A 27,816-nucleotide genomic window follows, 5' to 3' on the forward strand; every position below is an offset into this window, starting at 1 on the left:
GGAAGTTGTTAACGTAGATGTAATTGGTGCACTGGGCCTTGCGCAGCCCTTCTGTGTTGGAGTGAATTTAACTGCACCACAGTTTGATCATCTCCCGCTGCACACAGGAATCAGCCAAGCTGGAGCTTAACGGAGTCGCTGCCAAGACAGTGCTAAAGTGCAGTCAGTCGTGCTGCTGAATTCTTGAATGAACTTCCTCTCTGTGTTTTTTGTTTTGGTTTGGTTTTGTTTTTTTTTTTAAACTGGGGGGGGATGAGAAAGGAGGGTGGTAAAGGTAGGCAGTAACTGCTGTAATTGATTACCCAGTCATAGAAAAGGCTCCTTATATCTTGGTTTAGGATTCCCGGCCTTAGCCATAGTGTTCTGGTATTGTACAGATCTGGAGTGATTTTCTGGGCTTTGTATTTGTTGTGTTTGATTGCAGCCATTTGAGTGATTTTTAAGTCCTTTTTGCTGTGGAAAATATTTACTGTTTTTTTTTTTATCGCCTATCTTAATAATTTGTTCATGTCTTTAACTTGAACAGATTTTGTTTAAGTATGGGTTAATTTCAAGGCTGTTGACTGAGTGCCATAAAGTCATAATTTCTTAGAACTCCACATGCACTGATTATGGGTATTTCTTCACTGACTATCAAAGCAATGCAGAATACTTGGATGCTCCTAAGACTTCAGATTTAAAGATTTGTTGAATTTGGAGCAGGCAATTAATTGCATCTCAGAGAAACTACCTGTCTCCTACTGGCACCTACCTTGGCCTCTGGTAATGACATTGCTGCTGCTGCATGGAGCAGTGCAGGCTACAGCCCACCCTGCCATAAGAATAGTAAGGATGATTACCAGCAGCAGTGTGTGGATTCTGAACAACGTATCTTGTATAGTCAGTAACCAAACTATACCTATAAAAGACATAATTCTGTAAGGTTGCATAGAAGTGCATTGTTGCATGAGTCAGGATTCCAAAGGGTGTCTTCAAGGATAGGCACTATTTAGAAATCTATGTGAATGTAGATCTAGACTCTCAGTCAGGGAGCCCCTGGGGTTTAGGTTCCACTGGCACAGCAGGAATTATGTAAATAAAAATATTTACGAATTTGGCTTAGCCCTGATCCCTGTAAATACTGCAAAAATAAATAGTTTACTAAAGAATAATATGTAAGAATTGAAATACGTAGAACCTTTTATGAGCTGTTAATTTTGTTGGTGTTCTTCCTTTTAACTCTCTTCAAAATGGAAGAGTACTTCTGAATGTCTGCAAGAAGATGACCGTTTTCTGGATTTAGCTTAAGTAGCAATGAAAACTGTTTCATTGCTTCCATCAGCAAGGACATCTTTTTTCTCACGCTCCCGGAAGATAGATGTGCTGGCGTGTTTTGATAAGCTCAGACAGGGTAGTAGTGATTGAAGTCCTCAGGCGATAGTCATAGTGAAAACAAAACAAAACAAAAACCCCAACAAACCAAAGCAAGCAGAAAAAACCCCACTGCACTCTGTAATAAATGATGGCTTATTTGAAAGGATATCTGTTTGGTAAGCATCATTCTACCAAGTGAGCATGAGCCCCTACCTTCAGCACTGAGCTCTGAAAGGTGGGCTGCACATCAGATGAGAAATAAAATGTTGCTATAAATGTAATGACATTTTGAACTTCTCCCTTACTACAGATGACGAGGATGGTATGGACTGCATGGACAATGAGAGGCGGCCACATTTCCCCCAGTTTTCCTACTCTGCAAGTGGACGGGAGTAACTTCTTTGTTCTGCTGCTTCACTGTCATCTTAGGTTTATCACTGAAAATGATTCCTGAACATCACCACCAGTACTAGATACCGTTTAAGATAGCAGGGGCACTTTCAGAGACCATTCCAAATTGAACAGATCTCTTTTCCAAACCCACCTAAAATCCGTTTTGGTTTTGCATGAAATACGGTATTTCTCTACGCTCTCCCGCTGTTGCTGCTGCCCACCGTCTCAGTATAATAGAAACGTCAAGAAGTTACTAACAGTTTCTCTGAAGGTAGATGACCGTACATCAGCGCTGTACACTTTGTGCACAGATAGTCATCTGTTTGCCCTCACAGTGGAGGCTAAACAAAAAAACACATTGGTTCAGCTTATCTTCTTCTAGAAGATGAATCAAAATTATACTTAGTCTAAAAAGACTAGTCTATAATATTTTCTTGCATCTGTTTGTGCTGTTTAGAACAAGGAAACACGGGGGTGGTGATGTACATATGCAAGGTTTTTGTTAGGCATATCATTACTTGAAGCAGGTCTCTGTCAATAACATCTGGCTGGAATTTGCTTGGGAAACGTTTGAAAGAAGGACTTAAACTGTTGATATATATAAATATATATATATATAATTTTTTAATTACCATTGGATACTACAGAAGAAGCAGAAGGGCTGGCTCACCCAGCCTGCCACTTAGAACTTCCAGGTTCACGTGCAATCATGGAGAATCGAACATTATACATGCAAGAAACAAAGGCATAAAAGCAGCAGTTGAAGTTCTTTAAGGGGTCTTATAATTTGCACCAGATAACATCTATCTCATGCTTTTCTTTTTCCTTCATGATATACATCACCTCTGATGGCTGAAGAATGTAGACAGGCATAATGGTATTGCTTTTCACCCAAACGTGTGCACCAAGGTAAACAGGTGTTTGCCTTACTTTGAGTTTGTGAATTAGCTTTTCCTCCAGGTGTTTAACTCTGAATATCCCTTTTTATTTGTTTTTGTTTTGTTTTCTTTTGGTTATGCTGCGGTAGTATTTATTTTTAGAGATAAGGATTGTATGTGTCATGTTTGCAAATGCTGCTACATCTTAGGTAGAACAGGCTTAAAGCAGTTAATTTTGTAATATATGGAAGGACTGTACAAGCTGAAGGGGATAACGCACTTTTGTCCGATGTGGAGATATTAACAAGGCTCTGAAACTGTACATACTGATTAGGATCAGATTTTTGTCAATGAAATACTGTCTTTTAATTCTTTGGCAGTGGAGACAAGGAGCTCCAGCTTCACGTGCCAAAGGATTAAAACCAAATAAATAAAACACTACATCTCGTGCTGTATTCAGGATTAAGATACTGCAAAAAGCCTTACAGCACGATAGAAAAATTCTGTTCTATGTGAAGGAAACATCTGAACAATGAGACTACCGTGATTACAAGAAAAGCACTTTATTCCAATAATTCACATAGTAAGTTTCTGGGATCTGCCATTGTCAAGGAAAGTTTGCCCTCGTGAAACCCAGCGTGTCACCCGTGGTACCAGATTGAATATAAAACATCACGAGAAACACTACTGCCGCTAGGAAGATGTCTTTCCACGTCCGAAGATCTGTATCTAGCAGAGCATGTGCATAAATTTTAGCTTTCTTCTTCAGCAATGATAATCTTAATAAACCCGTTGGTGCTAGGAGCTGGGATGTTACGCAGTGCAGCGATGTGCACGCGCCCTTGCTAATGACATCTGAGAACCCCGACTCCATGGGATTATCATTGGAAGTATCTCTGTGTTCCTATCTTGTTAGCTCCCACAAAGACTGTGATATCAACACTGCGGACTGCGCTGTGTGAGTGAGGGGAGGAGTCTGAAAGTAGACCATACCGGATACCTCCTTCGCCCCTTGATGTGAAGTTGAGCATCCCAGTGTGAAGCCCACTGCTGGCAGTGCACGTGCTGGGACTGTCAAGGGGCAGACGGACATTTCAGCAAGGCAGCTAAAGACGCAGAGTAGTTTAGACAATTTTTAGTGTTTCGTGTTTTATCTTTAGCGACGGATGGATAATCAGTCAGAAACCTATCACAATGTATGTGCTAACTGTATAGGATCTGATGCTGTCACCTTCTAACACGAAATGTGTAGAGATTATCCCTCTTTAGGGAGTGAGCGCAGTAAATGCATGGCATGTCTGTAGAAGTGTCTGTGCTGACAGCAAGTGAGTGACTGATGTAACTGATGATGCAGTAGATGGGCATTATAATTTTCTGCAGAGGCCTCATACTTAGAGGCAGAAACTATGGTGGTTCAAAAACTGTGTTCTTCGCCTGTGGCGTTACTTTTTTCCTATGTTTTCAGCTTGTAACAGCAATAAGGCTTTTGACACAGGGCACCTATAACCTATGGCTGAGTGGGTTTGTTCCTCTGGCCAACCCTTCCTCATGCTGAGAAGAAAGGGGCCCTGTAGGTGAGTTTGGTTCATCATTGCATAGCTCCTTAGAATGCAGTTTGCAGTAAATATCTGTTGGTGAATTCTTTGAACACCTCTTAAGGCTTCATTCAACTTGCATTGTATTGCTGCCTTCCAAAGCCTCATACATCAATTATATACTACGAAGAGTTAGCAGTCATTTAATGCTGCCCCGGGCTGGGGGATTCTCTCTGAGCAGTGTTAGAAGTGGATGAAAGATGAATTACAAAGCTGTGCCGAGAGAAACTTTTGAAGCTCTTCTTTTCCTGCTTGCAGTTGTAGTTGGGCTTGGGCAGCACGTGGTGGTGGCTGGGTACCTGACGAGCCTTCTGAGCACAGTACAGTTCAGATGCTGACTCCAGCTTGTACTGACTTCCATGACAGACACTATGCCCTCTTGTACTGCAGCCATCTTGGAGGAATAGGTCGTTTCTGTTTGGGTTTTGGCAGTTTTGCACACAGCTTTGCTTTCCACACGAATCCATCTTCCAGTACATTCCTGTTGCTTAAAGAACATTTATTCCAGTATTGTTTTCTGTTTCGTTCCCATCTATCCTCGCGGCTTCTTAAAGCTGACTGTTCTTGCAGGGGCCATGTGCTTCTCCTAGAGTACAAAAGTAAGGTCTCTCCTTACTAACTGCAGGGTCTATATATTACACCTCAACGTACACACTTTGCTGCTACTGTTTGTACTGTCTACAGTAGAATTTCCTTATCTTGCTCCTGGTAGTGCATTACAGGCAAGCATGAAATGTAAAGTATTTATTTAAATAAAAACCTCTAAATTGGTAATTGAATTACCTCCCTGTAGCTTTAGAGTTTGTGACATTTCTTGACCTTGCTAGTTCTTTCATTAGATCCATGCAAGATCTAGTCATATGGTTAAGGATATTAAGCAGACACGACTATGAACCCAAGAAACCGTATTACTGTTGGTCATACTTAAACTGTTTATTTCCTTAAGTATATGACCCACAAGGATGTGAAATAACTACAAGAAACTGTTTTTGTACACTGTACATCCTTAGTATTTTTACACATATATGATAGGGATGCACATTATTTTCCTTCGTACAGACAGCTTAAATAAAGCACTATGTCAATCTGCTACTTCTGTGTTTTTTAATGCTAATTTGTTCTGGAGGTTTGTAAATATATTATATATATGTGTTCAGGCTTGCCACAAAGGACATATTTTTTTATATCTGCACATTAAATATCTTAGAGGATAAAGTTCTGAATTTGTTCCATGTCAGAGACAGAAAAAGGGAAGCGAGAAGGTGGTTTTGCAGACGATTACAAAAGATCTCTCGAGTTTGGCTTTAAATATTTACTCCATATTTTAAAACAGTTTTATATAGGTTAGATGTTTTGATCCTGAAATGCACAAAGAATTGACTTAATTAATTTCTTCTTACAAGAAAGTGTACATGGTTATTTTTTTAATCACTGTATGTATAATGATCTGTGCGTGTTTAGTTACAAGTTTTATTTGCTGTGAAGTCCTTGTGGTAACTGTTCCTTGCCGTGACCTATTTCAGATACCAGGTGAGCAGTTTCAGCTTGTAAATTCAGTTACGGTATTGTCACCAAAAAAGGTTTTTCTGGCTAAGCGAGACGTGTTTGTGCTGTGGACCAAGGCTGTTTGCACGCCAGTGGTTCATGTTTTGAGGTATGTGTGTCTTCTAAAAGTAAATTTGGGATACAGTCTTCAAGTATTGATTACATGGGGCTGCATTCTATCTGAAAACCCAGTATTGAAGTGGAATTGGTAGTCTCAAATCCTGTAGCTGGGTAATAGTGCTGGAGGAAGGGGACAGGGGAGGTGTGATTTGCAGGGCATTGAGAGGTGGGACTCGTTGAAGCCCAGCCACCCTGTTTGGGTCAGGAGGGCTGAGTGTCCCCAAGCAGTCTGGGCATCAGCTCAGTTCTCAGACATGAACCCTTCCCTTCAATGTGAAGGAATGTGTGAGCCAGCTCTCGTTTTTTTTTTTTTCTCTTTTTTCCTCTTGCAGTAGGAAGTACGGAGCACAAGACAGATAGCTGCAGTTGCAGTAGCAGATTAGTGACTGGGCCTTAGCTGGGACAGCAGGATGTCTGTTCAGTCTGTGTGGAGGTATAGGCACAGAGCGTGTCGGGGTGATGCTCCAGCTGTAGATGCGGAAGGTTTGATCACCTCATCTGGCTTTTGTAAACTTGATAAAACCAAGCATTTTGTGGCTAAATAGATGGTGGGCAAATGGGAGCTGGGAAGACCTGGCCCTGCCTGTGCCCAGCACATATGCAACTGCTACAAGCAGAGAAGCTGCTGCAGAGAAATTGCTCCTTGTAGACATGCAGCCCAGTGGCTGGCAGTTGTTCTCTCCATGCTGCCATCAGCACCGACTGGCAGTGAAGCAGGTCCAGGAAGGGTGAGGTGCATCAGTGCTCCAGGGTCTCAGTGAAGCCTCAGTGTTGGGACTCGGTGCCTGAGTTCCTTTGCACACGTAGCTGAGAGACGCTTCTACTGAAAGACAGATTTATGGCGTGGGAAAAAAAAAAAAAAGAGTTTGCAGACTCTTACATTTATAAACATATTCTTACCTGCTTATCTATCTATAAAGTAGTGTCAGTTAAAGAAAAAGATGTCCCTGAGTGTGGAGAGCCCATACTTGTGCTAGACAGGAACCTTCTTTGTCAGGCATTCCTTGCTGACAGACCTGAGGCAGTGGAAGCACGTTTACTGTCATGGCAGGGAGGCAGGCAGGGGAGGAGCTCAGATGTGTTTGGCAGTTTCATATGGCAGGAAATTGAAATGGGAAGAAAACCACTTTGATGTTAAAGCTGTACCACTAATAATTCCTGAAATACGAGGGAATGAAAGATTGCGTCCCACAGCAAATGGTAACTCAGTTGGTGCATGTGCCGTTCCTCCTCTTTTTGTTACGTTTCATTGTTCATGCTGGCTGGGGCAGCCTTAGCACAGGGAAACCTTTCTCAGCACTTTTTTCTTCTCTTTACTGGTGCGATTCAGCAATTACACTGAATGTAGAAACTTTTTTCTTGTATAGTTTACCGTGCAGTAGTTCAGCAAAAGATTCAGCTAAATTCTTTCCGAAAGAGCTTGGCATTTGGAAGGTCATTTTAAAAATACAAACATGAAGGCAAGCAGAAAGAAAAGTCCTCCCAATGTATTGCCAAATGCTTTTAAGTTCAATCATTTGAATTTGAGTTCAGCTGCTGCCCATCCCTGAGACAGCTGAGTGTCTGCCAGCAGGGGGGTCCCAAACAGCTTCCTTGGTGGCAGGAGCCCGGCACCCCGATGCCTGCGCTAACACAGGGTCCCTTCGTGCCCAGGGCTTTGGCTACTGAAGGGAAACCTGCCCCAGGGAAATGACTCAGTGGTTCTCATGCTCTTCTGATGTATAAGTAGATGTTGTACCAGAAGAGATTTGGATTAGACATAAGAAAGAACTTTTTCTCTCGGAGAGTGGTCGGGCACTGGAATGGCTGCCCAGGGAGGTTGTGGAGTTGCCATCCCTGGCAGTGTTCAAGAGGCATCTGGATGAGGAGCTATGAGATCTGGTTTAGTGGTTTGCTGTAGCTACGGTAATGGGAGGACGGTTGGACTAGATGATCTTATAAGTCCTTTCCAACCTTGTAATTCTAAGATAATTCTATGATTCTATGTTTGTTAGGACTCAGATTTTTGTGTAAAGGGGACAAACATCAGTTTCCAAGGTAGATGCTTGTAGCAAATCCTTCGCACAAACCCGGTGTGATCTGTGCTAGGCTTATACATTCTCCTTCTCCACATACACACACTTTCCCGTGAATGAAAAAGGACACAACCAGGAGAAAAAGAATTAGTAAACTGAGTTTATTGGGTTTGCCATCTGTACATAAAACACCCGTATTAAATTATAAAAACAGATTAAAACCATTTAATAAAAATCATAGAAATAACAAATCCAGTACATGCTCCATCATGGCTGTTGCCACTGGATTGCAGTCTCTTAGGCAAGTCTGAGACATCTTCCCAGAAAGTTCGGTAGAGGAGGAATGTTTCAATACGTTGATGGCACTATAGTTAAAAACAAATACAGAGCAGGTGAGGGCAGGCAGCACGTTGGTTCTCTGGGTGAGCTTCAGAAAAGCCCAAGTTTCAGGTGCATACAGAGGAGAACTGAAAGACAGAAGAAAGAGATGGGAGCAGAGCGTAAGTAGTGAGCATGGAGCTGCTTGCACTTCTCGTTTGTGTCACTCCAGCCTGGGGGTGAGTTCTTAGAAGAGAAATACATAACTGGTTAAGAATGTGGCAATGCTGTGTAAACAAGCACTGTTCCAAAGCCTGGCTTCCTGTGGGCCTGCTGTCCTGCCTCTTTCTAAGATCAGAATTCGTCCAGGTAACAAGCGCAGGAGCTGTCTGATTTCTGAAAAACAAGGTCTCCCTGAGCTTTAGCCATCACTCGTGTTTAGCAGTAAATAACTGAGCTGTTGTTTTGGGGCACGTCTTACATCCTGCCCCTTCTCCCTTCCAGGAAGGAGGAGGCAGGGTTGTGCCAGAGAGTGTTTACTGTGAATTGTACAGACTGTGTACAGGGTGGGCAGCTGTATCAAAACAGGAAGCTGCCTGGACGCTGTCAGAAAACCTCTGGTGGGAAGGCTAATTTACAGTTCTGAAGCTCTTGCATAGCTATCGTTTGTGCCTCCTCAGTAGCACTTCAGGACTTCATTAAGACGGAGAGATAACGCTCTGGTGGAGCTGGGTGGGTACCCAGAATTAAGTGACTGGAGTTCTGAAATTTGAATTCTAAGAGATGTAAAATGACCTCAGAAATAAAAATAAACTTTCCACATCAGCTGGTTTTATGTTAGAGGACTGGAGGGTTTTTCTTTTTAAAAAACAAACAAACTTGGTAATGAAGGCAAAGTTTAAAAAAAAAAAAAAAAAAAAAAGGATTTATAATGCTGCAGTTCATTAAAGAATTAATTAAAAACAGTAACATGGTACTTTTTTTCCAAGAACACATGCACCACATTACCTGCAGTGGTGATTAGCGCACTGCAACATGAGTGACATCCAGGGAAAGGCAATGAGGATAAGCTCAGTATCAGTGGCTGTTCAGAGGACGCCTGCTCTGTGCTGCATTAACCCTCGTTGTAGGGCCAGCACCAGAGAACAGACAGAAGATGGCAAACTGCACCCACCCTGCCCTGCTGTGCTCCTGGCCAGGCACCCTGCACCCACCCTGCCCTGCTGTGCTCCTGGCCAGGCACCCTGCAGAAAGCACGGCTGCTGCTTACAGCTGCAGGCTCACAGAACTGGCCACGCTCACCTGATGCAGCACTGGCAGGGTTCCTATCAGGGCATCTGGGCATCAGAGACCATACTGGCTGTTCCCTCCCTTCCTTTCATAGTTTAACTCACAAATCACACCTTGTCTGCAGTGTCACTGGCTATTACAAACAGCTGGCAGAAGCACATTGTTGTACGTTAAGACTACACTAAAAAAACATGGCCCTCCTCCCCCCAAGTGGTCTCATGAAAGAGGTGAGGACCTTGTAAGGATCAGCCCAAATCAACTCCGACATCAAAGACAGAAGAGCTGCTCATCTTCTGGCTGTGCAAAAGGCACCTCCAGCATTTAAGTTGAAAGAAAGGGCAAACTAAGCACTTGGGAGCCCATCCAAACTCTGCTTGTTGCTGGGGCCCTACAGCAGGCGTAAGAAGACAAAGAACAACTCAGCTGAAAACAGCTGTAACTCTGACAGTACCTGTATGAAGTGAGGGGGGTAAATATGCTCAAGGTCGAGTATATTTTATATTCCTTTTAGGAACAGTGGTTTAGTCACAGAGAGGCTCACTGAAAAATAGGATGCCTGAAATGAGTGAGGAGGCAGCTTCACTGGCACAACAATCTGAAGAGCACAGGGAGATGTTCAAGGGAGAAGGCAGACCTGGCTGGTGGTAACCCAAGGTCCCAGCCCCATCAGCTGTGTGCGCACAGGTGGGCACAGCTGGCAGCAGCCCCTCAGGCAACCACAGTCAGCAGGGGGTTTACAATCTGGGACAAACAGCTACTTCTGTATAACTGATGGACACCAGGGCAGATCCTGCAAGCAAAGAGCATTCCAGCATTCAGAGACATTGGGTGGACAACACTGAGGTTGCTTTGTCTACTATATTATGCACATTTGTATTTAGTACTTGGGATGGGAGCTCTGTATCTCACTCTCCTGACTTAGAGTGACTGGTGACTTAAAGACTTTCAAAAGCAGAAACTCAAAACATGATTCTTCCAAAAGCTTTTAGAATAAGAGGTATCAACCCTGTAATTAAACTTTTGTCTGCCTGCAGGTGGATCTGCCTATGGTAAACTTTATTCCAGTATTAACTATTAATGACCTCTATTAACCATCAGTGTAATGGCTTCATCTGCAGCACATGCTGTAAGCTCAGGCTGAATTATCGTACTGATCTTTTTTAGCTCTATGAAAATTAAAATTATGATTTGAGAATCTTCATCATGTTGTACCCATTACTGCCTTACATTGGAATGACAAAATTCCACTCCTCCGCTTCCCAGGGTCTCTGCCTACAGCGTGCTTCACATGTTAGAAAAGAAGATACGTAAGGAAAGTTTGACAAGGAAATGAACTGGAAAAACATTAACAGCGAAATAAATCAGTGCTAGAATGGGAAGGTGTGTGGATAACTGGAGCCTTCTGCTATCCTCTGTCTGTGGGACAAGCCTTTTCCAAGTAAAGATGCTGAACCCAGCCCTAAATTTGCAGGCAGGTCATTATTCAGAGCTTCTTTCAATGACATGAGACTTCATGTCATTGTTTCAAAGCATGTAATTGCTGAGGATGACAGAGGCATTCTTGAGTCTTGTGGCATTTGCCTGGGTTACTCCTGCAAGTTCCCATCATGCCAAGATTTGTATATCCTTCTTTCTCTCCAGTTTAAACTTTGTTTTCATTGTGCCAGGTAAACCTGCTTCTGTTGTGGAGTGCTTGCCCCGATTTTTAAGTGTGGGGAAAAAAAGCCATGCCACAAACAACACACCAACAATTTCTACTCCCAGAATATTTCAAACACTTTCTTCTCCCTTTTGTCTTGAAGTGTTTGCCAGATTCAGCCCACATCTGCAAATAGTTTTAGTCCTCCTTTCCTCTCTCTCCTTTTTCTCTATATATAGTGTACAGAAAAAATACCTACTTGTTCTCATTTCTCTTCATCCGTCCAGGTTTTTACTTGATTCCATCTGTGTCCTGTTTGAGATCTGCATCCCATTTCTTTTCCTGAAATACACAACTGCTTATGTTCCAAGATACAACAGCAAATCTCACTTAGTGTATCTGACATCATTTTGCAAGGATTCAGTGTAATTCATTTCTCCCCTTTCCCCAGAACCCAAGCTAACTGCAAAGGATAACAGCTGACTGAGGCAGTAAACCAAGGTATATGATGTCACTTTCACATTTAATCAATACTGATTACACAACTGAAGTTACAAAATATATCTTTTTATAATAACTAAATACATCTTTCTCTAAGTAAAATTTCCCACTTATGGTGAACTGCCCTTTACTTCAAACAATTGTCTGATACTCCAGGCAGCTCTCTTGGGCTGAATTCCTGTTCCCAGAGAACACTGCTGCTTTAAATAGCTGCAAATAGGTTTTTAGTATTCATTTTGTAAAGTTTTAAAAGAATTCTCTTCTAAGTAAACGTTCTCAAGTCAAAGCATCCTCTGGAGCACAATCAACTTATAATGAAGATACAAAAGGAAGTCAAGACTTGATAGCAATATATCTCAATGATTGTTTTTGTATGACTTCTGTACTTCTGCCCAGCTCTATAAAAGCACACTTACTTCCAGATAAAAGAGATTAGCAATAACAGAATCCCTGTGGACTGCATATAAAGTCTCTTCCTATTACCAAGAGTGCTTCCCTTCAAGTAGTTATTTTCATTTCTGAACAGCAAACCTTCTTTAGCTGCCTTACAGAGAGAACGCTGCTGTTGCCCTCGTGCTTGTCAGTAGTTACTACATGCTGATAACCCAACACTATCTTGGTTACCAGGCTTGGCTACCACAACAGGAAACCCTGTCAAACCAAACACACTGACATGATTAAAAGCTTAACTAAGTATGGATTTTATTTGCCTATTATAAGCACTTACTTATTAAATCCAACTTCTAAGGCATTCATTTTCTGTTTACTGCTATGTGTCCTACAAACAAAATACTCTCTGCTGCATTTCTTTTGTCACCCATTGAGCAGAATGCCAGAAATCCTATGCAAACTCACAAGTCTGCTGCATTTACCAAAAGACATCACAGAACAGCTGAATTAGCTGACTGACTTAGTCACGTAACAAGGGTTTGATTATTTAATAGTTTAACTATCAAATATGCTCCTGCTTCTCTTTCTTCCTCCTTTTTCTGAAAGAAGTGGATGAAAGAAAACAACCACACATTCCTCTTCCTTATTTCCAAAGCACTGACTAAAGAACAGTGGCCAGAATGCTGAGCAACAGCAGCCCACAGGAACCTGCATCTTCCTGGAGACCACTGGAAGCAGCACATGGTCTTGCTGAGGTGCACTGCAGTGCTCAGTGCTCAGGTAGAGCCGTCTCACACTTTCCGTCACATTTGGGTGAGTGGCCGTGAAGCAGCAGGGAAAATGGATGACAATTAAAAATAAGGGGAAAACAATCACCAAGTGATCGACGAACCTGAGTCTGACAAATGGTGGCTAAAAGATGCAATAAATTATCAGCATCAAATGGCAATGCTGTGGATTTGAGTGGATTTGCCTTATCTCTGAAAAGGGAACACAACGATCTTCTGATAAGAAAGCTAGGAACTGTAACCAAGAATAACTGCTGTTGTTCTCCTGTCTCTTCTAAACACTTCTTCCTTTAGTTTGGGCTGAAGCAGAACTTGGGTCCAGCTAACAGTCTCTCTCCAATTTAATGGAATAATTTTTTTTTTTATAGGGTAATGCCTTATTTAAAACACCATCAGAAGCCAGCAGTTGAGAAGAGACTGCTGGTGGATTTCTCTGCTAAAGCTGCAGAACATTCCCCTCAGATTTCCTTTTCTTTTGGCACAAGTACCTGTGTTCGCAGAAACTGCACCTCTTCTGTCAGCAGCTGCTTCTCTTTGAAGAGCTGGTTCTGTTTGTTGAGGAGCTCCACGAGCTGCTGGGCAGTGGTCTGGCAGTGCTTGTCCAGCTGGTGCAACCTGGAGAAACAGATGAAAGGGTTGCGCTGTGCCTGAAGTGGGAGTGCACTGCAGGGCTTAGATGTCTGCACTGCAGGTGAAGCTCCCAGGTGACAGAGCTCTGCCTGGCTCTGTGCTGGGACTGAAGTATTGCTCCCAGGGCAGGCATTCAGTGCATTCTCATGCTTTCAGGAAGCGTTTCTACATGTCTGCCCTTCTCATGACAGGACAGCAAGTTGGTGTCGTAACATCAGCAAAGGCCCCAGGGCTGCATCCCACTATCTGCAGCTATGCAAGCTATGCCTTAAGCTAATACCTTGCTCTTCTCTGGCATGGATCAGGTGCTCTCCAGCAGTGAGGCAGAGATTCCTATGGAAAGACACAGAGAGCCCATGTCCCCAAGGGTCCCACTTTGTGATGCTGCTATACAGAGGGCAGCTGCATCTTTTCCTGTATAGGGTAGAGGATTAAACATCTCTGGTGACTGCTCAGCTCTCTGAATGCCACCATGGACATTTTTAAGTTTGTCTGGATCTGTAGCAAGCAAAGTAAATGGAAATATGCTGGAAAATGTTTTTACATTAAATGCACTTCATCCATTCTTTAAGTAAAAACACCTTTAACTAGGAGGCCTTGCAGATATCTGTAATCTAGAGAAAAAGGAAGCAGGAAACAACTTGCTTTTTGTTATGCTTAGTTCTAGATCCAAACTTTCCACTTGTTTTTCTAAAGGCTTTCTTGCTCAACATACTGAAATACAGCTTCCACCGGACAAGGTGCATCCTGTATCTCTTGTACAGTCTCTGCTTATAATGGAATTAGTTCCATGCTCACAATAAGGCACGTGAATTTCGGAATTTTTCCACTTTTCCACTACAGCTGCCATAACTTAGCTAAGATCATCACTCTGAATATTCACATTCTTATTCAGGATTGATCAAATTAGTAAACACCTCCAAATTTCTTGATAGTGAAATCTCAAACTTTGTATCAAAACCAGCATTTAGTGATCTGCATCAGTCAGCCACCTTCTTTGAAGTCAAACCACAAGAATCCTGCAGCGAACACTCTGAATGGATAAATTTCATCCTGCCCTGTTACTCTGCTAATATATATTATAAAGAGGGCTGTGGGGAGCTGCAGGACCATCTCCTGGGGATCAGAACAAAAGTAACTGCAGCTGGCTGCAGTGACAGCAAGTTTGTCAACATCCAATGAAGTAAACAAAAAGACCACTTTAATAGCACAGAATATTCTATTAGATACACACTTACACACTCTGCATTCAGTTTCACTCTCCCTACACTTTCTAAACTGTAGCACACAGATATATGAGCTGTTTATGCTTGATTACTTTACTAAGGGTGATTTCAGGGGCAAGGAACTCCAAAAAGAACAACCACAAACCCAAACAAACAAGGACACAAACCCAAACCAAAATGAAATTCCCTCACACAAAATACCCTTGCACACTTTTTTGGTTCTGTTTTCAAAGATACTTGCTCCTCCAGAGCATCACATTGCTCCCACTGAGTGCAAGGATAACAGCATTGTTTGCTGGAGGCAATGTACCATTTTCAGACTGGAGAGCTGAGTTCTGCCTACTATTTTGCCATTGATTTCCTTAAATGGGAGGTTTTGTGACCTTATCACACTTCTTCATTTGTAATAAAGGCATCTTCCAGCCCTTTATTTATTTATAGAGCACCTACCGCTTTATAGCAGTACTTGTAGGAAAGTGTAACTGGAATGTGCTGCCTTCAGGCGGCCAAAAAAACCTCTAGTGCCACCCTACTTAGGTATAGCCTCAAGGCTAAGAAATCCTCTCTGTGCAGGGTCACCTCAGATAGTACAAAAGTCCCAATTCAACAACCACCAACTACAGTCTAGATTCAAGCCATTAAAATGTAAGTTTCTGCTGAGTTCTACATTATATTAGTACCTTTCCCATTATGCTAGCACTTCAGTCTGTTTTAAGGGTCTTCAAGAGACCGTTTTACACGTTACTACTGCTGCAGCTAAAGACATAGTTAAGCGCACAGACCTCTCAACAACAATACTGCAGCAACACGTGGAGCATCATCCACCCACCCTGCATGCAAACAAACCACCACTGAAGGAGCTTACGGGGAAAGGACTTCTCTCTTTCCTTGTTGAGGAGAAGGCTCCAGCTGAAGAGACACCACTTCAGTGCAAGGAACTTCCTCCAGTTCTGGCACACAGACTGAAGTATCTATCTTCCAGCTCATGGAAATCCTACATCAAAACTACACCTTCTACTAGATACAGGCAGTCCATGCAAACCACAAAAACATCTCTGGATATGAGCCTTAAGTGTTCTCCATTGTAAAGCTCTGTATCTTGTCAGATCCTGTAAAGAGTAATTTGGACGAACTTTTGTAAATATAGGACTCTCTAATTCTAGCACGTTTCATAATTTTACCATGTCACATCAGACTAGCTCCTTAAACAAAAGTAGAAAATTATGCAGGCACTGAACTGGGTTTTGTTGACAGACCAAACCTTTACTTGTATCACCTGTAGCCAGCTCCAGATACAGGGTTAATAATGTTCCTTCCTACAGCTCTGGGTCATGATAATGAGGGAATAGATTTCATCAGTGCACATCTCAGTCTATTAATTCCCAGATTCTGTCTACCATTCTGCTCTCCCAAAACTGCTGCCAAGCTGGCCCTTGCTCTGCATGCTGGGACGACCAGCCTGCTCCAGTGCAGTCAGCTCCTGAGGACAGGCTCTGGGCCCTCTCAAAGTGTCTGCTATTACGTGTGACATGTGCAGCACAGCCACACATTCCCATATGCATTGTATCTGGCCAGCCTGCTGATCTCGTAAATGATTCAAGATGAGAAATGAACAGCTCCACCCACATTCACTGTACTTCCCATATGTTACAACTGCACATCGATGCCTGCCATCATTTTTACAACTGGGTGACAGAACCTTCTGCACATTTTGCTAATACGAGTGAGTGAGGTTGTGCAGTCACCACATTCACTTCAGCAACACCATTGACTGAGCAAATGTGCACCATGCCCTGAGCATGAGTGACCACTGCACAACGGCCCACACATTTCCCAGTGAGTTCATCTTCCCACTGGAGCACAAAGAGCTCCCCAGTTGGGATGCCAGTGGCTGCGCTGCTGCTGCTGCTCTTTGGCCTGGGAGCACTGAAGAGTGGGACCTGATCCCACTCTCTGCTATGTTGTTTCAAGGCAACGAGGTTCAGAAATGTGTTATATTTGGACTACTTACAAGATAACTTTACATCAGCGGGTAGCTTCCAAGTAGTCGCAATAATGCCCTTATATTATTTTTCCACTCAAATGGAGCCAGTCTACACCAGTATTCCCATTTCTACACAGAGGCAGGAGATGGACAGTTTTGAGCAGCACAGGCTTCCAGCATAGGCCAAAATGGAGGCATCACAAGCTGCAGCAAAACACTTCATGGTGAGCATTTTGTTCTGATCCTGAACAACTTAGTTCGAGTGCAGCTCTGTGTCAGAGGGGTTCTGGGCTACCTTACCAACTTCATGCAGCTCACGCTACAGCCTGCAGAAGGGCTCATCTCTCATTGCACAGAAACTGAACTTGGATATGAACAAGCAGTACTGGGATGAAATAGAAAGGACAGGTACATTTTGTTACATTACAGGTAGGAGCAGACAGCCAGAAACACCATGAAAACAGAGCGCAGAGCAGATCTGTGGCACCAAGGTGAATTCTGCTCAGCGGAATTAACTGCAGCACGAAGCTGAGCTAGTGCCTTATGTCTACAGACAGAAGTAACAGGTTCCTTTTCTACAGCCCCAGCACTGACCCAGGGGCACCTGCCAGGCCCCAGCAAGGATGCTGCAAACCCCTACTCCAGGGCAGTCAGACCCATTAATCCACAGGCAACTGTGAGCCATGTGGGAGAGCCGGTACTACAGAGGCTGGTATCAGAGGCCTCTCTCCTCTGGGTTGCACGGCTGACAAGGAAGAAATTAATGTGCTGGGACTGGTAGGCAGCACCCACCCATCCAGCAGTGGGGATCAGTCCTTGACAACACAGAGGCATTAAAAGGTTATTTACTCTTTCGGCACAGTCAGGGAACTAATGTAAAATGCTTTCCCTCTGCTCTGCCGAGTGGAATCTGCTGAAATGGCACGACTGGATTGCAGCAACCTGCAGCCGCTAAATCACCAAATCCAATAACCACGCTGCATTTACTGGCACACATCTTAATTAGGTTTTAATACAAGTAATCTGATAACTACTGCTGGCCAGCGCGCATAGAGCTGTCAGAGCTGAAAGGGCCGTTACCACCCTCGCCAAAGCCCCCCATCTGCCGGTTGCTGTGAAGATGGGGGGCAGCCCATCAGGCCAGGGGCTCCCTGTGGCAGGCCCAGAGCTCCCTGCTAAGGCAACCACACAGCTCTGCACCATGGCCTCACCACTCGCCTGTGGGAGGGAAGGGCCTGAGATCACAAAAAGACTGAAAATGGGACAGGCAGAATGGTGCAGCATGCAGCCTGCAACGCCTCCCCAGCCAGGAGGCTGGAGCATCTCTGTGCCCACGTGCCTGGGAATGGACTTGGCAATCAGGTGCTGCTTCTGGTCATCAGAGGAAAGATGGGAACAAAGGCACAGGCCCCAGGATGCTGCACAGATGCTGCTGAAGGAGGCTCTGCCCCAGAAGGAGGGCAATGGCAGACCTGGTAGCTGGCCTTTTGTGGGCTTCAGGTAGTGTGTGCCAGGCATAAAAACTATTAGGTTACAACAGGAGGGAACAAGCCAGTTAGGAAAGACAACAAAACCAGCACTTTCCTCCAACAAGCTTCCACCCCTACTAGCATTTAGGTTGGAAGTAGTTAAGGTGGGTAATTCACACATAGCTGTACTACAGCACATTGAAGGATGTTGCACTTATATATTCGGATAGTCAGAGGGTTAGGAAACACCAGAACGAAAGCTCTCTGTGCAGTCTCTTCTGGCCCTGGCTCCTACCTCCACAGCAGCTCCCCCACACTCACCTCTTACCCAGGCAATTCCCCACTATCACTGTTGAACTGCTTCAGATCGTACAGTTCAGACTGTGACTATTCAGACTCTAACCTGTAAGTTTGTGACAAACCCAATGAAATCATGAAGAACTTAATGTCTTAAAACAACAAGCACCACACAACCTTAAACACAAATGCTGGTGATCACAGCTTGCCCTTGACTAGGATAAAGAAGGCACAAGCTAGAGCAAAAATACCGCTCCACATGCATCGATTATCACACTTGCTTTGTCTGTGAGAGTTACAGAAAACTAGACTTACTGCCACTTGAAGAGTTTGGTGGTCCAGCTGGTGCTTATGGTAAGAGAGGACCATCCTTTCTCAGCCTCCCAAACTGTTGTCACTCCCATCTTTCTTGTGGGGACAGCAGCACAGGTCCCCTCCGCTTTCCAGCTTAGCTCTGCTACTCTTCTCCCTTTTCATAGCAAGAGTAAAGTCACCCCTTTCCTAAAGACAGTAAAATTTACTTTCAACAGCTCTACATGTCTTCAATCAGCTCCACAGACTACTAGGACACTTAAACTAGTTGCAAAAGTTAGTTCTCGCATAAGCATCTGCACTGTTGTGGTTTGCAACACACAGATTCACACAGTAAATTTCAAAGAAATTAAACAAGAACGTATAAACCTTGAAATGCAGGAAAATAGAGAACTATAACTCAAAGCTTTGCTATTGTCCTACACTGGTGTTTATGTAAGTTGTCAAGGCACAGATCAGAACCTTGTGACATAAACATCTCAGAGAATCTCCCTAAATGCTCCCAAAAACTAGACATTATACTATCTATCCTTTAACGAACCCCATTATCCCTTCTTGCTTTGAAGGCACAGCACTATGATCTAGCTTTGTCATGTTAATGAAAGAGAAAAAAACTCTTTAAAATCCTTCATAACAGTTAATGTTTCAGTACTGTTACACTCAAAGTTAGGACTTCTAATACAGGGATATGGCTTAGGGCACATTAACAGATGTTTCTGTGGCATTTACCACCAGACTGAAATCCCTACCAAAATTCTGTTGTCTTCTATAAGGCCAAGACTGTTGTTGTTTAGCTGGATCAGGAATGCAATCAATACAAATTCTAGTTTAGTAAGGTAAGTACTTGCCTACAGTACAAGCTGAACGAACTGATGCAGCGTATGTTAACAGTAAGTAACTTGAGATTAATATCCCTTGCAGAATCTGGAATCAAACACTTAAAATGTCCACATCTCACCATGGGTGACCCATATGGATCTTAGTTAACATTTTCTCCTTAATATATATTGGGTAATCTCTAAATTTTCCATTATTAAAGACACTCTTAATTACTCCACATATTTTTCAAGAATAGGCTACATTCCTACATCTTCTCCAAGAAGATAACCAAGTGCATGTCATAATAACAACTGTAAATAGGGTTTAATTAAAAGTTTACATAGGAATGGTAGCTTCCGCTTTATTTGAGATGTCATCACTGACTACTGGAATGTATCTTCACTTTCACAGCTGGTCTGACAGGTTAAACAAATAGATCATGTAGGAAACCTGAGTCTGGGTCTATTCTTGGGCTTCCACTAGCTCATGTCTGAAGTGCTGAAGAGAGTATTACCAGCCTGCTCTTCAGCAGGGGGTGTAGCAGCTGGGCTGAGCTGATATGACAGTCACTTTTAGCCCACCTGGGCTTTGGCAGGAAGGAAACCATTCAAGAGAATGGACAGGGTGCCGTAAAAGATACGGGTGAAACGTTTATTATTATCTCTGTTTGCGTCTGAGTCCCTAAGCTAAAGAAGTCTTTCTTCTTTTAGAAGAATTGAAAATTCTATTACCCATGACAATGATGTGAACTCTGGATCAGTTTTGCTCTGGAAAAGAACAGTTCTCATTCATAGCTTTTGCTTACTGCTGAAAAAAAAAAAAAAAATGTTTAGTAAGAATTCTCCAAATTATTCAGGCTATTAAATTAGAATGCCATAAGGCATCTTAGGAGAAAAAAGAGGAGCAGAGCTGGAAGCAGACAGTGTTGTAGGAATACAATGAATCTTACAGTCAGGCTCTGTTTGTAAAACATTCACCTTTCTAATTTTGTTATGTGATGGACAGAACAGATTTTACACAACTTTCCAACCAGGAAACAGTGTCGTAATAACGATGCAAGACCTCAATCTCAGCAAGCCTTCAAAAGAGACTGCTAATGTTCAGAAGGATCATTCTACAAGGTACATAGGCACATTACTGATTTTTTTTTCCTATGCTTCTCTTTTACTAGTTTTAACACCTTTTTGTTTTACTTTTTAGAATGCATGCTCCATTTTTCCCACATCTTACTGTTCACTCTCATTTCAGACAAACTGGAACCTTTGCAGGTTGCTAACTGGTGTCCACACAAAACAATCTCAATATCCAAGTCAGGGAGATGGAGAATTTTTTAATGCAATCTGCCAAATCTGAACTCTTTCCTTCAGAAACACTTTGCCTTTAAAAAGAAATACCCAGCATGAACCTCATCAGAAGCGACATGTAACAGACAGTACATGTGGTGTTTGGGCAGGCGACAGAGAATTGAAAAAAGTCTTTACTTTTTCTATCCCGTGGCATGTGCACAATGTACATGTGGCCCAAGCTGACATGAGGCATTTGAACCAAAAAGCTGATAAAAGCATCAGCTTCTGTTAATTTACTTTTTCAGACATTGTCTTAATTAAAAAAATACTACTACTAGAAAGGGTAGCGCAGCTGAGCTACAACTGCTTCAGTTGTTTCTGACAGTTGCAATTACAGGCTAGCAGCACAGCTTTGAGTTCAGTCCTGCTGTCCTCCCTGAGCCCAAACTAGCTGCTGTCAGCAAGGACTGCAGGCACCGTATTACAGAGAGTATAAAACTTCTGTGTTCATTGCCATTACTACCTGTGTTGGAAAGGTAAAATGTTTCTCATCGATGGCCTTTCAAATTGGAGCTCAGTAGTGAGAGGTGTAGTCCTTCTGATCCTGTTGTCTGCAAGGGACCCTTCCCAATTTAATACTTACATATGACAGCCCTTCAAAATGCTCCTCAGCATAAAAACCAAGGCTGTTTTCCTGAATAGTTTGACTGCTATAAAAATATCAGTGTTAAATATCTTTGCAGGCATCATTCATTAGCTTATTTGATTAAATCCCACCACCTTTATTTGCACCTCTGATGTGCAAAATATGCCCCTTCTTCCAGCATCATTTCAAATGTGTGATTTTGCCTACAAGCTCTGGAAGGTTAAACGCATTTGCTTACTCAGGGCTCACACAAGGTTATCATGGTTTTCAAAAATTAGTGAAATTATTAATGTACAGAGTGTAGTTTTTGTGCTTGTGACATACAAGAGGATGAAGATGACTTCAATGTAACAGAGATCATTTGTCTGTGCAGCATATGCAGATACATGTCTCCCATACAGGACCGCTGCTCTCTCTACGCAGGCCATACTGCTTCCATTTGTGAACTTCTCCCAAGCCTAACTTATTCCCTTCCCTTACATACAGCTCTGCCACACATCTATTCTCAAAATCTATTCTATCTTGGAAAGAAGAAGGAATACCACGGAACATATGGAATGAAAATGTAGAGAAGATACTGGGAAGCAGCTGATATCAATAAATCAGGTGAGCAAAGGAGTACAGGATGTGCATGGGATGCAGAGAAGAGCTGTGCAGGGGTTTACCCAAGGAACTTTTTGGCTTCTGCTCCCCACTAGCACTGGCCAGACAGACAAGCACGATTCTACCTTGCCTGAGCTACTGCTGTCATGCAGCACAGCCTTTTGGACCAGTGCCTATCTCCCTGGCTCCCTTGGTATGCCATAAAGCTTCTGTAGAGACTGAAGGGAGAGTCACAGCATCAAGAAAACACTGGGTGAGGAATGTCACACTGAACACCAAAAGCAGGGGAGATAGCATGGCTTACAGAAACAGGTTTTGCATTGGAAACAGCAGAGAAGAAAGGAGTACCATGAGAAACTGGAAGTCAGAAAATTGGGGAAAAAAAAAAGAAATAAATAAAAATCTGAATGATCTGAGCAGTATTGTCAGGTGACCTCCATGGGCTTGGCTCTTGTGAATGAAGAGTCCATGTGATCTTTTGCCTTAAAGTATATTTAAAACACAGAAAATTATGGCAATTGTTTAGAAACACTGAAGGAAAACAGGGAAGCATTTCAGAGAAACACATCTTAAAAATAATTCTCTGTAAGAATGACTACTTATTTCATTATTTGTGTATGTTTGTTCAATTTTGGTCTGAATTTACTGCACCAAGCCTGAACTCGATCATTGCTATAAAAAAGTTTTATTCCTGCTTTAGAGGCAAAACTCATTGCAGTTGCCTTCAATATAACCATTAACACCTCCACAATAAGCAATATGACAGCAACCCAGCAGTTTGGAGAAGAGTATCAACACACTCAGATCACAGCCAGTAGGAAGGGTCCACCACACCCTGTTTTGGGGACAGTACCTTAGCTCATGGATGAGAACAGCCAGCCTCTCAAGCAGTGCCACAGGGCTGTTGGAAGTACCAGGCAATCTGAGCACAAATGTGGCTCCAGCCTGGCTCTGCTATGTCTCGGCTTGGCAAGTCCATCAGCAGGCACCGGACCCTTCACAGGCATCCTGCGGTAAGGCTACTGGTATTCTCCAGCAGAAAAATTCATTCTGTCCAGAATATGTCAAAAAGACCAACAAAACTATTAGCCTTTTCTGGACTACAAGTTACAATGTATATTAATCATTTTCTTGATGCATCTTCAGCGTAAATACAGGAAGAATACTTTTCCATTTAAGTTGCTTCAGAAGACCTTGCTTAGTTCTGTTAAGTAAGTTTGCTTTTCTCCTATTTTCTCACTGCCTTGTGAGGCTGTGGATGTTCTCTCCCTGGAAGCATTCAAGGCCAGGCAGGATGGGGCTTTGAGCAACCCGGTCTAGAGGGAGGAGTGCCTGCCTACAGCAGGGGGCTGGAACTAAATGATCTTAGTGGTCCTTTCCAACCCAAACCATTCTATGATTCTATATTCCCTATATTCTGCTCTTTCAACGGTAAGTGATAGCAAAGCTTTACGAAACAAGAGTTTAAACAGAAAGCTCAGAAGTACTGATATTCTTTCAGGAGCTGATAACTCACATAAGTGATTGAACAATTAAAATTCAGTGCCCAAAATCACCAGTAGTAAATAAAGACAACAAAGCTGTGCCTGTATATTTAAAAAGACAACTGTGGTTTTTGTTCCTTTAAGTAGCAATACAGATAACAAACACATTCACAAAATGAGAAGCAAGAGATCTACCTACTACTAATCAATTACTTGTCTTCTAGTCTTGGTAACCTCTCATACGGCTGCTATAGCATAACTGTACTGTTATTCACAATTAATACTGGGTGATCTACACAGATGAAAGCAGATTTCTAAATGAACATACCCTTTCGGTAACACACACAGCTATGACAGTGAACTCGCATGCTACCAGCACAAAACCCAGCCAGGATTTCTGGAAGATTGCAAGTTCAGCAGAGGACACAGAAGCAGCACAGGCCCCCATGGGCTCTCACCGGCCCGGCCCCATTCCTCCTCAGCAGCCACCAGACGGCTGCCTAGAGCCCTCCAGAGAGGTGCTGGTGGTCCTGGCACGGCTCTAGGTGGACAACTGCCCACCTCACACCTGGCCCAGCCATGGCGAGGTGACGTACAGGCTGACAGAGCCAACCCAAACCTCACTCCCCAGGGAGGCTGCTTTTCATCGGCGCTGAGCAACATATGCGGGCTCAAGCAGGGGGGCATGAAGGCGGCTCAGGAAAAATCATGCGCTGCTGTAACTAAACTGCAGATTAAGCTGAAGGCTGCTGTTTCCTAAGCTCCAGATAAGGACCCTTCTGGGCAATAAGGAAAAAAAAAAAAAGAATAAAGAGCAGTAATTATAGTTTTACTTCTAAATTATTGTTAATTTGGGCTATATTAGAAAAGCATTTGTCTCAGATTAAGATAATATATTTTTCAGCAAGTATCCTCAGTAGGGAAGATGCTTCTGCAGTTAATGGCTTGTTTCTAATGTCTCTGAAACGATAACGTTGCCTGCTCAGCATGTATTTACCTATGAATGAATATCTAGGTGTCCCTCATGTTATCTCTTTACATAAAAATCATGATATAGGATGATAATGTACGTAAGGTCTCTTCAAATAAAATAATCTTCATTTAATTGAACTCTTTTACTGCAGCATCAGATTTTTACATTTCCTTTGAAAAAAACAAGACTGAGAAGATAAAACTGCACTGACAGGTGTAGCAAGAGGCAAGATTTCATTGACATCCGCAGAGTAGTCTAACATTCTATTTTGTGACAAAAGAGAAACGAATAAAACCTATTTCTGTTACAGATCTAGATACAAAAGCCTTCCTTGTGATCCAGAATAACTCCCGTGAGCTGCAATGTGAAATACTGAGACTCCCATAAAGCACAGAAAAGCCCACTGAGAGCCCAATCCTGTGTTAATAAAAACAAAAGGAATTTTGCCTTTAATAGGAGCAGGCCCCTTGTTTGCATAAAGAGCAACTTGTCAAACAGAATACAAGTGCCAAGCTGGTACATTACAGCCACCAGCACAATAGCCCCAATCTTGTTTTTAACTAAGTAAATCCCAGAGAGAGCAGTTCCCCCTCAAAATCTGGGCATCAGCTACAAATTAAATGAATTGGTGTCTCAAAGTGTTCACGAAGGATGCGGGAAATTTGCAGAAGGGCACGAAGCTCTCATTGCAAGCAGAGGGAAACTGCGTGCTTTCATTATAAAATACGAGAGCGTGAACAAAAGCCCTGAACACAATAGTCCTCTTTCAGGTATAAAGTTCAGAATTAGATCTGCAAGTTTCCTGCATGTTAAAAGAAGAGCAGAGAATAACGATATAAAAATCCTTCACGAAAAACCAACAAGCAAGGATGAAGCAGTACCCGCCTGGGGGCCAATTGCCTCTCCAGCAGCGGTAAGGCTGTTACTAGGCTTGCAGTACCATTTGTTCCATTACACAATCTCCTGAAGCCTTTTACAGAGAGCTAAAACAACTGCCTGTACCAACACGACACATGGCTTTCCATCCCGACTCTTTGCTAATCCAGACGCTCCAACCATCTTTCTTTAAGATGCCATATGGTTGGCAGAAGCCTGTAGATCTAGCAGCACATCTGCTTGTATGTTACTTCTCCCCTCCAACTCCCCCCTCCACACCACAAAAGAGAGAGCAAATAATTATTTAACATGTAACCAGTTAAACTGCATTTAAAGAGGACAGGAATTATTTAGCTCTAGATATTTTAAAAATATAGATTGTTGTAGAGGAACATTTGCTTATCGGTGATCTGACAAATACAGAGAAACAAAACAAAGGAATGAAAGGCATACGGGCAGAACGACTGCTACGTTTGAATTATTTAAATGACTGCCATTTCAGACCTTATGCCCTAAGATTTATTTCCTGCATTACTGTGCCACTGAAGAAAGGATTGAATTTTCTCTCTCTGCTTTTGTCAGAGGTGACTCAGACAAGCAGACTAGGAAACTGTAATATACTGAACTGTGCTTTGTTAAGCAAGCAGAGTGAGTCTGTATGCTAATGACTCTGCAGGAATACACTGACACACTGATTTTTTTTGGTGTGATGAGCAAAGATTATTGACACTGTTGAAATCCTGGTTACGCTGGCATGCAGGCATCCAGGTTGCCTCTTTAGAATCCAGACGCTAGTAAGACAGGCTGCAAAAATAATTTTGTTTGTGATGAGTTATCATTTGACCATTTATGACATAATTGACTATAACAGAAAAGAAAATATACACTTTGGGGATGGAATTAAAAAAAACAAAAACACCTAGGAAACAGAAATTATAAATAAACGTGCCTATAAAACTCTCATCAACCACCGTGATTGAATAGTGATCTCAGTTAATGAAGGACAGGCAGAGATGGAAATGTATAAGGACAGACGGCACTTTGCAATTCTGTCTGCTGAGGATTTGCAGCACCTTTTGTTCAGAAACACTATTTCCTCATTCAACTTTTCATGCATAAGTAAAATAAGACATCAAAGAGATAAAAGATAACAGTTCTACCTCAAATACTGCTCATATGTACACTTCATGTGATTATCCACACAGACAGATGAAGTACACAGCATAAGGAACATGAAGCACATGTGTATATTTTAGTGTTTTTCTAAAAGAACAGAAACTATGCATGGATTTGCTCCCAGTAGTTTCCCCATATCAACTCTCCCTTATACTGAGCATAGAGATTTCACTGACTGAACAGAGACAGCTTTCCTTACAACACAAGAATGCTTGTGTTTGACAATGTAACGTAGAAGCAAGTGAAGGATGGGGAGGCCCGGGCCCACCCTCACTGAACAGTCCAATAGAGTATTTCTGAGGACATAACACTCAACTTTCTAAGCTATTTATTTTAGGTTTTGTATTCTCCTTTTATCCCGTGTCTCAAGGTGATTTTACTTTTCAACAAATTTGCCTCGAATAGTTTCCTTTAAAAAAATACAACAAAACAAACCCAAACCCAAAAGGCCATTTTCTGTTCCCATAATTCCATTATTTTCCTTTTTCTTTAAGAAAAAGATGACAGAAGTTCTAAACACAGTTCAATTTCAAAATGTAAATTGTGTCAATGTATTCATCGAGGCAGCAATTTAGCTCAGTTAAGATGCGATAAGGGTTGGTTTATTGCCCATAATAAATAACTGTAATAAGAAATGTTCATTAATAACTACAACTTAACATTATAAAACTCTCCAGAGTTCAGAAATTAGGGAACTACTTACGTGTCGAAAAACACAACCAACAATCAAAACCAAACACACAACACACACTAAACCCCACAAAACCTGGAAAAAAAAACCAAACACAAGCTCAAGCCTCTTAGATGAACGTCTTTCCAACCTACTTTGTTTAGCATACATTCCTGATCATTAATCATTTTTTATGTCAGATTTTAAGGGCTAGGGAGAACCACCTGCACCACCCTTCTTTGAGGATTCTGGGAGACGTCAGGGAAAATTTGGTCCCAAACAGAATGTATTCATTAACATCCCCTACTTTCCCTGATGGAAGGCTGCAGTCATTTTCCTGAAAGATTCTTGGTAGAACAGACAGTACTTAGTAGGTCAAAATACCTATTTTGCCTTCTTGGTTGCTTTGGATACCAAAGGAATAATCAAACCAGCAGGATCTCCTCTGAACTGATAGTCAAAAGCCATCATCTCTAACCAAGTTCAGCATCTCTCTGAACATCAGCTGTGACAGAAGCTCCAGAAGATGCTGTGCTTGGA

At 42.4% G+C, this 27,816-nt stretch overlaps 2 protein-coding genes across 7 annotated transcripts in view; one reads left to right on the top strand and one right to left on the bottom strand.

Annotated features, from left to right (window-relative positions):
• The window catches only part of AKT3 (AKT serine/threonine kinase 3), a 137,089-nt gene extending 131,778 nt beyond the window's left edge, over positions 1 to 5,311 (top strand). For all 4 annotated transcript variants that reach the window (XM_015857621.1, XM_015857620.1, XM_015857622.2 and 1 more), the window contains one exon: positions 1,664 to 5,311. In XM_015857621.1, the coding sequence (XP_015713107.1) occupies positions 1,664 to 1,749 (86 nt within the window). In that variant the 3' untranslated portion in view covers positions 1,750 to 5,311. The remainder of the gene's footprint in view (positions 1 to 1,663) is intronic.
• Positions 5,312 to 8,040: 2,729 nt separating this feature from the next.
• SDCCAG8 (SHH signaling and ciliogenesis regulator SDCCAG8) overlaps positions 8,041 to 27,816 on the bottom strand; it is a 97,868-nt gene continuing 78,092 nt past the window's right edge. For 2 of the 3 annotated variants that reach the window (XM_015857643.2, XM_015857637.2), the window contains 3 exons: positions 13,314 to 13,440; positions 11,406 to 11,501; positions 8,041 to 8,366 (listed from right to left, as the gene is read on the bottom strand). In XM_015857643.2, coding sequence (XP_015713129.1) covers positions 11,412 to 11,501; positions 13,314 to 13,440 — 217 coding nt within the window. In that variant the 3' untranslated portion in view covers positions 8,041 to 8,366; positions 11,406 to 11,411. The remainder of the gene's footprint in view (positions 8,367 to 11,405; positions 11,502 to 13,313; positions 13,441 to 27,816) is intronic. The other variant, XM_015857638.2, reaches the window with a different exon arrangement.

This window comes from Coturnix japonica, chromosome 3, assembly GCF_001577835.2.
Source record: "Coturnix japonica isolate 7356 chromosome 3, Coturnix japonica 2.1, whole genome shotgun sequence".
Classification (NCBI taxonomy): Eukaryota; Metazoa; Chordata; class Aves; order Galliformes; family Phasianidae; genus Coturnix; species Coturnix japonica.